The sequence below is a fragment of the Nyctereutes procyonoides genome, unplaced genomic scaffold (genome assembly GCF_905146905.1).
Source record: "Nyctereutes procyonoides isolate TBG_1078 unplaced genomic scaffold, NYPRO_anot_genome, whole genome shotgun sequence".
Lineage (NCBI taxonomy): Eukaryota > Metazoa > Chordata > Mammalia > Carnivora > Canidae > Nyctereutes > Nyctereutes procyonoides.
Window position 1 is genome coordinate 7,500,073 of NW_026575036.1, and position 14,837 is coordinate 7,514,909.

Below are 14,837 nucleotides of genomic sequence, written 5' to 3' on the forward strand. Positions count from 1 at the left end.
ATTTGGTCTTATTTAATTCAAAGGAGATTTTATTACCCAGCAATTAAATGAATGCCTTACAACTTTGTTAAAGAACATCAGAGATTTTAATGAGATTCCCTAGTAAAGTAAAAGCATTCTTTCCCCACTCGTTAGCTAAATTACCTTGAGAAAGTTATTTAATGTTGCTTCCTCCTCTGAAAGGAGGATTGTTGTATCGTAGAAGAAAATGCATTTAGAAGCCTAGCAAAATGTCTTGTATATCATTAAATATTAATTTCCTTTCATCTCCCTGTTCCCCCAAAGGCTCCTGGATACACATAAAATGGTAATAAGCTTGCCAGTTTGTAACATGCACATTAATAATGGGATAAATTTCCATTAATACTTCTCTTCTACAGAACTTCATCATCTCACCCATCCTGAAGACTCCTGCCAAGAATAATTATCCTAAAATACTACTTGGTGGGGCGCCTAGGTGGCGCAGTTGGTTAAGCGACCAACTAACTTGGCCTCAACTCAGATTATAATTCCACTCTGGGCTCTGTGTTAAATGTAGAGTCTGCTAGAGACTCTCTCTCTTTCCCTCTGGCCCTCCCCCTACTCATTCTCTCTCTCTAAAATAAATAAATCTTTAAATACCTACATACATACTATTTGGTCTTCACTAGCTTCCTAATTTCCTCATGCTGTATATAGTAGAAATTCCTTCCACCAATGCAATCACAACTGGTATCTGATCAGCTCATCAAATAATTTGGTAATTTGGTTAAATCAAAGAATCATTAAAAATGATACAAATGGGGCACCTGGGTGACTCAGTGGGTTAAGTGTCTGCCTTCCACTCAGGTCATGATCTCAGGACCCTGGGATTGGGCCGAGTCGGGCTCTCTGCTCAGCAGGGTGTTGGCTTCTTCCCCTGCTTATGCTCTCTCTCCCAAATAAATAAATAAAATCTTTATTGAAAAAAAGATACAAATGGTAAACATTTTAAGATAAAACATATAAATATTCATTACTCTGTATTTGAATGTAGGCTAAGGCCTCTTTGAGTAAGGGTCCAGCGTAAGTTCTGCATCATATTTTTTGCATAAACCACACCCATAATGTACCATCTGTGATTTCCAGTTTGCATTTTTTTTATGTGGTGGTAGAACTTAAAATTGCTTGTAAAAATATATGAACACAGAATCCTAGTTTTCTTACAATCTAATTCAAGAGTAAAGTTTAGTGACTGTATCCATATGTCTTTACATAGCATTATCAACTTCATTTTCAGTCTTATTTCACCAGTTTACATAAGGTTTAAATAAATTACAGTAACAAATAGAGTTACTAAACAGGTTTGGGGAAAAAACATAACTGCCTCCTAGTAAAATATTACCAACCAACTGATGGGAGGAGCAGGCACATTGGAGAATAATCTAGCAATGTGGGGGGTATTCAAGAATATGCTTATGGAAGGAATGCAGTGCACTGGGAACTATGGTTAAGTTAGTTAATGGAAGTTGTTTAAGAGAGCTTCTGCTGTACAGACTCCTCCTCCCTAGTTTTCAGAATGTTTAATAACCTGCATCACCCCTACTTAGCAAAAAATTTTCCCCCACAAAAACCCTCCCACATATGCTCTATCCCTCTCCTTTTGCTTTTACCGAGTTTTACCGAGTTTGTCCTATTCATCAAAAAAATGCCCCTTTTTCCTCTTTGCCTATATAAATTTTACCATCCTCCAAGCCCAGCACACAGACTTCTCGTGAACAGTTCAGGCATCATTATCTCCCTTTCCTATGATCTTACACAGTTACTTGTCTACATCACACAATTTATCCCTTTATTATATCGTAATCCTTCATTATCCCCTTGTTCTTGCATTAATCTTTCCCTTCCTGACAGATTTTCCCTATTACCACACAAATATGTTCTAGTATCATCTAGCTTATCTTCTTAAGTACTAAAAGTTACATACTCCCCAAATACCACACTATTTTTCCTTTCCTCTTCACAGCCCCATTTCTCAAAACAGTTGTCTATTCATCCACACCTCTTCCTCATCTCCCTTTGTACTTTAACCCTCTTTAACTCATTACAGTATGAGATTCCTTGATACTCCCCTTCCCAGGTTCCCATAACAACCTCCATACTGTCCAATCCATTGATTTTCCTGTTCTCTTTACTTGACCTCTCAGTGCAATTTAATGGAAAGAGGCTTCCTCTTTCTAAAAACCCTCTCTTGGCTTCTGAGACATTATTTTCCTGATTTTTCTCTCTCCCTGTTCGCTGATAATCTGCTTTCTCCCCTAGTCCTCCTCCTCTAATAAACATGTTCATGTCAAGTTTTTCTCAAGGATCCATGCCTCCTCTCTCCCCCTAAACCAGAGGTCTACAAAAGGGAAAGGCCAATTCCTAAGGGAATTTTAGATATTTCTATGGGGATATTTGTGGGGAATAGTTCTAATACTTAGAAGGAAGGACAAGAGAAGCTAGGTACCCTGTAATACAAGAAATAGTTCCCTACAATGAAGAGTTGTCTCATGTCATGACTTTCAAATGTCCTACCAGATAATCACACAGGATTAAAAATCTAACTCATTTTACAGATAAAAGTATTGTAATGGGGGAAAAAAAGTGTTGTAATGCAGTTTTCATTTACAAATTTGTCAAGAAATACAATCATTATGTAAATTAAGGGGAAATTCTGCTTTTTCCCAGGAGTATTTTGGAAAATCAGATAGCAATGAAGACCTATCTGAGATGTCAAAACTGCACAATTGTCTCTGTATGAGAAGTCAGATTCATGTGATTTTTACAGATAGGTGAGATACTCCCTATCTTGTATCCTTGCTTTATTTTCTCTAAATTCTCGCCATCTATCAGTTTATCTTTTAATTATCTTCTTTATGAACTCCATCCTCCCACTAAAATGTGAGTTCCATAATTAAAGAAATTTTTGTCTTATTCACTACTATATCCCCAGCACACTATACTATATACCCAGTACTATGATGGATATATTCAAAGGCTTAATAAATTTCATGGGCTCAATCTGATTACTTTGTACCTTCTACTGTGATCATGAACAAGTACTTCTGTATTAAAATGCGTACTAAAAATATTCTCTCATTTGTCATACTAATAGAGCAATATATTGACTTTTTTTTTGTGAGAATAGGTTACATTGGCCATAAATATCATGCCAGCACAATAAAGTGTGGATTTCAAAATACCTGCTAATAAAGGGGGCACTGAGTCTCACAGAATGGAAAAGCACTGGCCTGTATGAACTCATTTCTAACTTGCACCTCTCTTCTGAACACCATATTCACAAATCTAACTTCCTTGGGGACAACTCCAATTAACATCTCAAACCCAACACACTTCAATGGAAATTGATCCCCCACCTACTCAATCAATCTCTACCAATCCCCCTGAAGCCTCAGAAAATTACCCCAAAGATTCCAGTCAGCTACAAGTCATCTTTTAGTTTCCCTTTCCCGGGTCCCCTACTCCAGTCAACCAACACATCCTCTAGAGTCTATCTTCAAGGTATATCTGGAATCCATTCACTTCTCTCCATTACCAAACCAACATCTTGGTTCTTACCTTCTCTTTTCTGAGCTTTTTTTTTTTTTTTCCTTTTCTGAAGTATTATAGAATCTCCTAATTAGCTGTCTGCTTCAGCTTCTTTCCCTCTTCAGTCCATACTTCAGATAGCAACAAAAAAAAAAAAAAAAAAAAAAAAAAAATCTCAACAACTGCTTCCCAAAGAACTTAGAATAAAATTCATAGTCCTAATCATGGCCTCTAAGATCTTGCACGATTGGCTCCTTGACTAACTCTCCAACTTTGATCTTACACCACTGTCTCCTATACTAATACATGCCAGCCATACCCATCTTCACTTCCTAATATACTCCCAGAGCAGCTGGCTCCTCAGTTGGTCTTTGTCTGATTGACACTTCCTCAGAGGTCTCCCGATTACCCAATCTAAAGTAGATGTTCCCTGTCACTCTCTATTGTCTTCTTCCATGGCACTCAATACAATTGCCTATTTAATCATTTCTTTACGTTTTGTCTGTCTCTCCCACCAAAATATAAACTCCTTAATATTAGGAACCAAGTCTATTTTGTTCACCATCATATAAGCATCAAGCTATACCAGTGACTAGCAATGGGCCTGTAAATAGCATTCAATAGCTATTTGCTGACAGAAGGAATTAAGCCATCCTTGGGGCACCTGCATTGCTCAGTGGTTGAGCGTCTGCCTTTGGTTCAGGGTGAGATTCCAGGGTCCTGGGATCAAGTCCTGTATCAGGCTCCCTGCAGGGAGCCTGCTTCTCCCTCTGCCTACATCTGCCTCTCTGTGTCACTCATGAATAAATAAAATATTTTAAAAATTAAAATGAAAAAAGTCATTCTTAAATCCAACCCCTCCCTCAGCAGCAAAAAACATTTATTACCAAGACATGTTGATTTTACCTATGTCCCTCATGTTTTTCTCCTCTAATCAGTTCCCACAGCCATTCTTGACACGCACATATTGCCTGGATAATCTTACCACCTTCTCAACTCATCTCACTGTCTCATCTCTCATCTGTCCAGTCCATCAATAACATTATCACACAAGTCCTCCTATAAACAACCTAATACAGCATCATATTTCATTTCTTCTTAAAAAGTGCTTTGCTGGGACGACTGGGTGGCTCAGTGGTTGAGCATCTGCATGGGTCAGGGCGTGATCCCGGGGTCCCAGGATTCAGTCCCACATTGGGCTCCTCTGCCTGTGTCTCTGCCCCCCGCCCGTGTGTGTGTGTGTGTGTGTATCTCTCATGAATAAACGAAGTGAAATCTTCAAAAAAAAAAAAAAGTGCTTTGCTTACCCCTGCTTATAGAAAAGAAAAATTATGCAGTACAGAACATGAGATTTAGCACCAACCTACCTTTCCAGCCTCGTCCCCTATAACCTCTACTGCCCAATTACTGCCTTTTACTCCAGACACATCTCACATTGAGATAGTTCCGTGAACATACCATGTACCCCATTCTGTGCCTTTGATGTTCCCTCTACCTAGTAAAATCCTGATCATCATTCAACGTTCAAGGTTCAGGTCAAATGTCATTTTCTTAGGAAAACTTCCTAAGCCTTCAGAGACAGAATGAAGTTTCTATATTGTACAACACTCATCAATTTGTCTAGAGAGGTAATGTCAGCACGGTGGTTAAGAGAACAGACCACAAGTTTATTTATTAGGTTAAGAAACCCTAGGCAAATTATTTACTATTCCTAGGCCTCGGTTACCTTAACTATAATATGGGATAATAGAATAGCAGGCCTGTTATGAGGAGTTAGAATTAAAAAGTAGTTAGCAAAGACCTATAATGAGACTCAACACGATAACTATTAGTTATTAACCTAAACTGCATGAGTCAGTCTCTGAGCTACCTGAAAGCAACCACGCTTTGGTAATCCGTGTATCCCCATTACCTGACATCTGGCCCAAGAACACACTCAGCATCTGGTTCTCAAGCGAAAATGAAGCTGGGATTAAGAATTACCACAGCAATGTTGGGGGGGGGGGGAAGAAACTGCAGTTATTAAGTCAGAGGACCTTTAGGGAACATCAGAATATTTTATGTTGAGATGAAATAAGGTTGTTTATTATCCTGTAGCTGTCAACTCTAAGCATTACCAGCCCAGATGATTATCATTCTAATGCTCTGGCTCATCAAGTCAGGTTTTCTTTTTAAGACTTTATTTATTTATTAATATGAAAAAGAGAGAGCGCGCGCACAGCAGAGACACAGGCAGAGGGAGAAGCAGGCTCCATGCAGGGAGCCCGACGTGGGACTCGATCCCTGGGTCTCCAGGATCAGGCCCTGGGCTGAAGTGGCGCTAAACCGCTGAGCCACCCGGGCTGGCCTCAAGTCAGTTTTTATTACAATTTTTACTTGGCTTCCTTCAGACTCTGGGTTATTACTTTCCGGGGCCCTAGACCTGCGCTAATTCGCATGAGTTTTAAGCTAATCATCTGGCTTAAAAAGCAATTTTGCAATTGAAATCCATGGCACTTAATTGGGTTCCTACCTCTAGGCACTAAATTACCCTAAAACAGCTCATCGGATCTACCAGTCTATACAAGAGCAGAAAGCGCCGGGGTTGAAGATTCAGATGCAATGAAACGCCGGGGCACCTGCACCCCGATGTTTCTAGCAGCCATGTCCACAATAGCCAAACTGTGGAAGGAGCCTCGGTGCCCATCGAAAGATGAATGGATAAAGAAGATGTGGTCTATGTATACAATGGAATATTACTCAGCCATTAGAAACGACAAATACCCACCATTTGCTTCAACGTGGATGGAAATGGAGGGTATTATGCTGAGTGAAGTAAGTCAATCGGAGAAGGACAAACATTATATGGTCTCATTCATTTGGGGAATATAAATAATAGTGAAAGGGAATATAAGGGAAGGGAGAAGAAATGTGTGGGAGATATCAGAAAGGGAGACAGAACATAAAGACTCTTAACTCTGGGAAACGAACTAGGGGTGGTGGAAGGGGAGGAGGGCGGGGGGTGGGGGTGAATGGGTGACGGGCACTGAGGGGGACACTTGTCGGGATGAGCACTGGGTGTTATTCTGTATGTTGGTAAATTGAACACCAATAAAAATTAATTTATAAAAAAAAAAAAAAAAAAAAAGAAAGCGCCGGGGTTGTCTTTTAAGACTTAACACTGATGGGATCCCTGAGTGGCGCAGACGTTTGGCGCCTGCCTTTGGCCCAGGGCGCGATCCTGGAGACCCGGGATCGAATCCCACGTCGGGCTCCCGGTGCATGGAGCCTGCTTCTCCCTCTGCCTGTGTCTCTGCCTCTCTCTCTCTCTGTGTGTGTGACTATCATAAACAAATAAAAATTAAAAAAAAAAAAAAAAAAAAAGACTTAACACTGATGACTCAGAGAATGTTACGCTCAAGAGTGCGATGGCCTCGCCTTGGAGACCTAGCAAGTGCCCATAACGGGCTGTATCTACCATCCTGACGTGATCTCCATTACTTTGGTTCGAGCGGCCACCCCTCCTCAAACAGAAGAACGTACACGTGTGTGTGTGCGCGCGCGCGTGTGTGTGTGTGTGCGCGTGTGCGTGTGTGCGCGCGCGCGTTCTGGTGGCTGCGCGGCCGCGCCTCGGGATCTCCGGCCGACTGGCAGCTGGCCTGTTAGGAGTCCTGACCTCAGGGTCACCCCAGCATGCACAGCAGGAACTGCCTCCCCGCGCGGCGGAGGACGCCGCAGACGCCCGGGAGCCGTGCACCCATCACAGGGGCTGCAGTCTGGGCAGTCGGCCCTCCAGGGAAGGCCGGACGAGCACCGCACAAAGGACGGCAGTCGAAAGGAGAATGGGCTGAAGAGCTGGGGGCGAGGCGGGTAGGCTCCTTCACAGGGGCTTGACTCTCCCTGTGTTTTGAGGGACAGGACCTTGCACCAACCTCCACGAAGGCATCAGTCAGGTCACTAGCTCGGTCCATCACTGGCAAATGGCGCCCGGCCACGATTTTCACCTTCAGCTTCCCAGGCATCTTCCCGGCTTCGGCCTCTCCTTGGGCTCCTGCAGAAACAAACAAGCGAGTCTGCGCCGAGCTCCGCGCCGGGCGGGGGAGGGGCGGGGGCGCGCAAGGAGCCGCGCACGCCGCCGGGGGCGCGCGGGATAACTGATAGCGGAGGGCGCGCGAGGGCGCGCGAGGGCGCGCCACGCCGCCGATGGCCGCCGATCGCCACTCACTCTCGGATGAATGAGGGGGCCGTCCCGCGCGGGCGCTGAGGCCTCATGCCGGAGAGGCAGCCGGAGGAGTGGCCCCGGAGGATTCTTCTGCCCCGGCCCCGCAGTGCTGGCAAGAGAAGCAAAAGCCCATGAGCATCCCGCGCAGGTTCTGCCAACCCGTCCTGCTGTTTTCCTCCCCCCAAAATGGCGGCTCTCGGGGCGCTTCGCCGAGAGCAGATGGAGGGGGCGGGGCGGACTCCGAGGAAGCGGGAGCACAGGGAAGTTGGTCGAGCCCTGCATCATCCACCGAGCCGGCGCGGAGGGTCGGCGCCGGACTGACTGCCTCGGAGCGGCCGGGGTCGCGCAGGGGCGGAGTGGCGGGAGGTGTCGGTGGCTTCCCGGCTGCGAGCGCCGCCTTCTCGAGGGGTGTGACGGCAGGAGCGGCGGCGCAGACCGCTGGAGAAGCGACTTCAGGCGGCCTGGAGCCACCAGTCCTCAGTGGTTTGTAAAAACCAGTTTACCTGGTTCTGCCTGGAAGGGATGCAGTTCTTGTCGTACATGAAGGAGGGTAAGAAATTTCAGGGACATCTTGGGTCCTAGTCAAGTAAGTACTGCAAAGCAACATCTTTTATTTTTTCAGTCGTGTGCACCTGTTACTGTAGGTCTTGGGGAAAAACAATACTTTGAAATCCGAAGCCACCGAAGGAGTTTCCCCTGCTTGCCTGCATAGGCTCAGTTCGTTTTTTATTAAGCATCAACAAGCCGACGACCTGCTTTACTGGCCGGAGGTCAGGACCTCCTACCTTATGAAGTTTCTAGTCAACTGCAAAGAAAGAAGCAGCCGAGCTTGATGAAACCCCTTGAACAATCGGCCTAATTACATATGTAAATAAACATGCAAAAAAGAGGCAAAATCTATAAGAAACCATCGGAAAAAAACTCGGGAAATTGAGGCACACGCACGGGATGGGACACAAGTCCCCCTACACCAAATATGAAAAACAGCATTAACAGTATATACTATGTCAAATACCAAAATCACCGTTATCAATTCCCATAGAAAGTTTTTTGTTGTTTTGTTTTTTTGTTTTTGTTTTTGTTTTAACCACGGGATTCATCAGGATTGGAACATGACCAAATGATTTTTTTTTTTTAAGTGATACACATTTTCTCTAAGATACTTATTTTGGTTGCCTGGGTGGCTTAGGCCTGATCCTGGGGTCCTGGGATGGAGTCCACATCCAGCTCCCTGCTCCATGGGGAGCTTACTTCTCCCTCTGCCTATGTCTCTGCATCTCTGTTTGTGTCTGCCTCTCATGAATAAATAAATAAAATTTTTTAAAAAAGATTTCTTTATTTGAAAGAGAGAAAGCATGGGGGTGTGGGGAGGCAAAAGGAGAGGGATAGGACCCAGAGCAGATTCTGCACTGAGCCCGGACCCCTTTGCAGGACTGGACCTGAGGACCCTGAGACCATGACCTGAACTAAAACCCGAGAGTTGGATGCACAGGCTGAGCCATCCTGGTGCCCTAAACTGATACACCTTTTCTTTTTTTTAAGATTTTTTTTAATTTATTCATTTATGAGAGAGAGAGAGAGAGAGAGGCAGGCAGAGAGAGAGGCAGGCAGAGAGAGAAGCAGGCTCCACGCTGGGAGCCCGATGTGGGACTTGATCCTGGGTCCCCAGGATCACACCCTGGGCCAAAGGCAGGCACCAAACAGCTGAGCCTCCCCGGGATCCCCTGAGACACCTTTTAAACTTTAAAAATACTTAACAGGGCAGCCCAGGTGGCTCGGCAGTTCAGCGCCGCCTTCGGCCCAGGGCCTAATCCTGAAGACCCGGGATGGAGTCCTGCGTCGGTCTCCCTGCATGGAGCCTGCTTCTTCTGCCTGTGTCTCTGCCTCTCTCTCAATCTTTCTGTGTCTCTCATGAATAGAATAAATAAAAATAAAAATACTTAACAGGTTGCGGCATGTGGATAGCTCAGTGGTTGGAGCCAGTGACTCTTGAACTTGGGGGTGTGAGTTTCAGCCCTACATTCGGTGTGGAAGTTACTTAAAAATAAAGTCTTTAAAGGAAAAAAAAAAAAAACTAAACAGGTTAATTTAACTCCAGGCAGTGGTGACACAAAATTCTCTTTTAAAGGCATAAGTTCAGGCAGCCCAGGTGGCTCAGCAGTTGAGAGTCTGACTTCAGGTCAGGGCGTGATCCTGGGATCTGGGATTGAGTCCCACATTGGGCTCCTTGCAGGAAGCCTCCTTCTCCCTCTGCCTGTGTCTCTGCCTCTCTCTCTCTGTGTCTCTCATGAATAAATAAATAAAATCTTAAAAAAAAAAAAAAGATAAACAGATGGGGCGGGAGAAAGAGGGAAACAATCCATAAATGACCCTTAAAGATAGGAAACAAACTGAGAGTTGATGGAGGGAGGTCAGTGGAGGATGGGCTACATGGATGATGGATATTGAGTACTTTTGTCATGAAGAGCACTGGGTGTTGTATTAAGAGATGAATTGCTGGATTCTACTCCTGAAACCAATAATGTACTGTTAGTTAATGTACTTACTAACTAGAATTTATTTTATTTATTTTTTTTAAAGATTTATTTATTTATTCACGAGAGATACAGAGAGAGAGGCAGAGACCTAGAAGGAGAACCAGGCTCCTCACAGGGAGCCCAATGCAGGACTCGATCCCTGGACTTCAGGATCATGCCCTGAGCCAAAGGCAGACAGACGCTCAACCTCTGAGCCACCCAGGCGTCCCAACTAACTAGAATGTAAATCAGAATTCTAAGAGAAAAAAAATTTTAAAGTCCTGAAACATAAAAAAAAAAAAAATTAGAAAACTGAAGTTTTGCAACAATCTTAATGGGAAATAATGCTTTGTAGTACAAAATGTTGTAATATAAAAATATATTTGCAAATTGTACAATTAGGGGTTAGCTATCTCAACCTCCTAATTAGTATCAAGTACAAGGTACTTGTACATACCTGTTGCCTAAGGCTTCATTAACAGGAGATTATAATTAAGATGTTTCCTGAAGACTTTTAGTGGAATTAAGCCTGACTTCAGTTTGTTTTCTAATAATTTTACTAGTTTGTTTTAATTAATGCTGGGAACAGTGTTAACTTTCCTGACAAATCTATCATGATCTGGTTCCTAATTAGCTTCTGTAGCGTCATACTGCACCATTCTTTTTGCATCTTAGATCCCATAATAACAAAAGTTAACATATATTGAGTATTTGCTCTGTACCAGCCACTAAATTCAGTGCTTCACAGCTTTTAAAGCTCTCTAAAATCCCCCCCCAAAAAAATAATAATAATAATAAAGCTCTCTAAAATACTATACAATAGGAATTATCAGCCTTCATTTTATAGATGATGAATTTGAAGCTTTGTAATGCTTACTTGATGACTACCCAAAGCCACAGAGCGGGTAATGTTGGAGGCAGGATTTATATCTAGGCAATTTGACTCTAAGAACTCCTTTTTAAAGGCTATGTGTAGTTTCCTATAAACTATGCTTTTTTCCCTCTTTCTCATAGTCATCCTAGCAAACATTTAAATGTTACTTCTAATGTCTTCCCTTATTGCCTTCCTGATAAACATACTCTTCACTTCCACTGCTATGCTACCACTAAATCTAATATATCTATTACTGTGCAGTCTATATACATAATTATGTATCTTTATCCTCTGTTAAACTTTGAGCACCTTGAAGGGAAGGACTGTTTACTGTCCATCTTTCAATTCTCAGTTTCCTCTCTGTGCTCTTCTTGTAATCCACAAATGCCTGTGCAATTAAATGTTAATAACACATATACATTTACAGCCTTGCTCTCTCTTTTCTAACTTCCTAAAATATTCCTTTGAATCCCTCTTTACCCTTCAAGGTTATACTTCTCAAGGGTTTTGATGCCCTCTCCTCACTTCACAAACACTCTTAAAACAATTTTTGACTTTGGGGTGCCTGGGTGGCTTAGTCCGTTGAGTGACCAACTCTTGATTTTGGCTCAGGTCATGATCTCAGGGTTGTTGGGCACTGTGCTCAGCGTGGAGTCTACTGGAGATTCTCTCTTTCTCTCTCCCTCCCCCACTCCCATATGTGCATTCTCTCTCTCTCACTGTCTCTAAATTAAAAAAAACAAAACAAAACAACAACAACAACAAAAAAAAAAAAAACACAACCATTTCTAACTTTAGCTACCACCAATCTACCAAAATAACTTCCTCCACAACTTTCTCCAAAGCCATCAATAACCAATAATTTAGATTGCTAAATCTAGTGGACAGTTTTCATTTTACAGGACTCCCAGTAGCATTTGACATTGTTAATCATGTTCCCCTTGAAATGGTTTTCTGCTTCATATTCAGATACCATGCTTCTCTTATCTGTTGCAATATATATGTATCTGCCTTCTAAACTTCCTCACTGTCCTTAACAAATAGGGATTTTCCTCAGGGTTTCAGTTCTTGGACCTCTTCTCTTCTAACTATACTGTCTCCTTGATGATCTCATTCAATTAGTTAACTGAATAGGTAGAAATTAATTTCAATTTCTATTTATTTAGCCGAGGATTATGACATTTTTATCTTTAGCCCACAACCTTTTTCTGGTATCTGGACCCATATATTCAAATTTCAGGCTCCAATTTCTTTCTTTTCTTTTTGGATTTATTTTTATTTATTTATGAGACACACGGAGAGAAAGAGGAAGAGACATAGACAGTGGGAGAAGCAGCTCCTCACAGAGAGCCCGATGTGGGACTTGATCCTAGATCCTGGGATCACACCCTGAGCAGACACCCAACCGCTAAGCCACCCAGGCATCCCCAGCCTCCAATTTCCATTTGGAGTATCAAAGGGACTTTAAAGTTAACATCCAAAACTGAATTTATTTATCTCTCCCACAACTACAACAACAATAATTATACCATCATCAACAACAACAACAAAATAAAAAACCTGATCCTTCTCTGCTATGTTACCCATCTTGAATTACGGAACACCAGCTACCTAGTCAAGTACTCAAGCCGGAAACTCACTGATTTAAATTTGAGGATAGATACACATGGCAACTTGAACTCTCAGGTGCTTTTACTTTGATTTCCTTCTAAAGCAGCAAATCACTTGAGTAAAGGGTAAAAATGAGTTAAATAGCTAGCTAGGTCAGCTTATTTTCCCATTGGTTCCCTTGTATTGCGTAAAGGAGTGTCTCATGTATGTAAGGCACAATGGCCACATTAAGTAAGACATTCTCTAGGGGATTCCCTGGGTGGTTCAGCGATTTAGCACCTGCCTTCGGCCAGGGGCGTGATCCTGGAGTCCCGGGATCGAATCCCATGTTGGGCTCCCTGCATGGAGCCTCCTTTTCTCTCTGTGTCTCTGCCTCTCTCTGTGTGTGTATCTCTCATGAATAAATAAATAATATATTTTTTAAAAAGTTCTCTAGATTGGAAGATTACTGAAGTGAAACACATTGCTTTATATCAGTACCCATCAATGCACTCAATGATCTATGTCATCTAGGGGTAATGGAAGGTTATAGCCTGACTTACTGTATCAGCACCAGGACAAGCTCTTCTCATTTGTACCTGTACTGCAATGCCTAGAGGCTTTCCACTTATATCTACTTAAGGCCTTTGTGGAAAACCCTAGCCACAATTGACAATTATTTTTGACTCTTTCTCTTACCCTTGACACCCAATTAATCACCAAGTCTTATTGTTTATAACTCCTAAGAGATTTCTCAAATCCATCTATTTTCCACTATTATTTCTCACCTGGAAGACTGCATTCCCCACTTCCACTCTCGCTTTCATCTAATCCATTCACCATAAAGTAGTGCAAGTGATCTTTTTAAATAACAAATATATTCATATCACTCTGTTGTAGGGGAATTTTTTGCCAAAGATCCCTTATTCTTTCTTGTCAGACCCTTTTCTATATAAGAAAGTAAAAATGTTGAGAGATTCAAGAGCAGGACATCAGAAGTGGATTTTTCATTCATTTTTGCCTTGTTGGGTTTTTTAAAGTCAAACTATGCCTACTTCCCCTTATGTTAATCTATCACCTAGCACTAGATCATTCCATTTCAAATGAATTGTTCAAATGAATCATTCCATTTCAGTATCTACAGACTGAAGTAGGTCTCAATTCGCCTAAGTTCATGGGATCTAAGTTATATGCCTGACCCTTTAAAGTTAACACTGTATTTCTTCTAACATACCATTTTTCCTTTGCCAGTTAGGTGACACTAGTAGAATTTTTATGATCCTAAAAGCCATTATCTTCACAGAGACACTAACACTTAAGTTAATTGGATTTACATTGATACATAATTTCCTAACCCTTTTGTTAACTTCAAATCTCCTATTGTTAGAGGGCTCCAGTAATACATCTAATGTACCTTGGAAAGCAAAACTAGAGCTCTATATTTACTAAATTTGTCATGAGCAAGATTCAGCTTCCAATGTGGACAAGCATTATTCAACAAAAGAGTGCTGACAAGTGGTTACTAATTACTACAATTGATAGCAAGAAAGAAAGTGAGCTGAGTTTATGGCTAGCACCTTGTATAGCCTATGGTGAAATGAACCCTATCCAGTCTGTTCTAGATAGCTGGATAAGGGATTTTTAAACAGGTTATATGTTGCTTCCCACAGGAGGGAGTAGTTTTACATATTATGGGTGCCATAATTGCAGATAGCTACTGCAATCAAGATGGAGTGAAGTTGAAATTTTAAGTGGTTTCCATAAGTAATATGTAAGTCAGTTACATATCTTTTAATATTGGAGATGTTAGGAATTAAAAAAGTAAATAAATAAAATGTTGGGACTTGAATAAATATTCCAAATTTAAATCCAGCTACATACCCTACATATTACGTACTGCTACTCCCCTAGTGACTTGACCACCAGGAGATGCTTCCCATATGGATAAAGAAACTGACCCACCACCTCCCCCAGCTAAGGGAGGATTTTTCAAACATCCCCTAATTCATACTACTCTTCAGTACCTGTTTACTGCTATTTAATTAAAAACCAAAAATTAACATCTAGACTATAAGACTCTGTTAAATCATGTTATCTGTCCCCTACC

At 42.0% G+C, this 14,837-nt stretch overlaps 1 protein-coding gene across 7 annotated transcripts in view; it reads right to left on the reverse strand.

Moving 5' to 3' along the window:
* Positions 1-7,940, reverse strand: part of C2CD5 (C2 calcium dependent domain containing 5) — a 100,870-nt gene extending 92,930 nt beyond the window's left edge. For 2 of the 7 annotated variants that reach the window (XM_055318552.1, XM_055318549.1), the window contains exons 1-2: positions 7,754-7,937; positions 7,461-7,579 (exon numbers count right to left, since the gene is read on the reverse strand). In XM_055318552.1, coding sequence (XP_055174527.1) covers positions 7,461-7,550 — 90 coding nt within the window. In that variant the 5' untranslated portion in view covers positions 7,551-7,579; positions 7,754-7,937. The other 5 variants (XM_055318555.1, XM_055318553.1, XM_055318556.1 and 2 more) reach the window with 4 other exon arrangements.
* Positions 7,941-14,837: the final 6,897 nt, after the last annotated feature.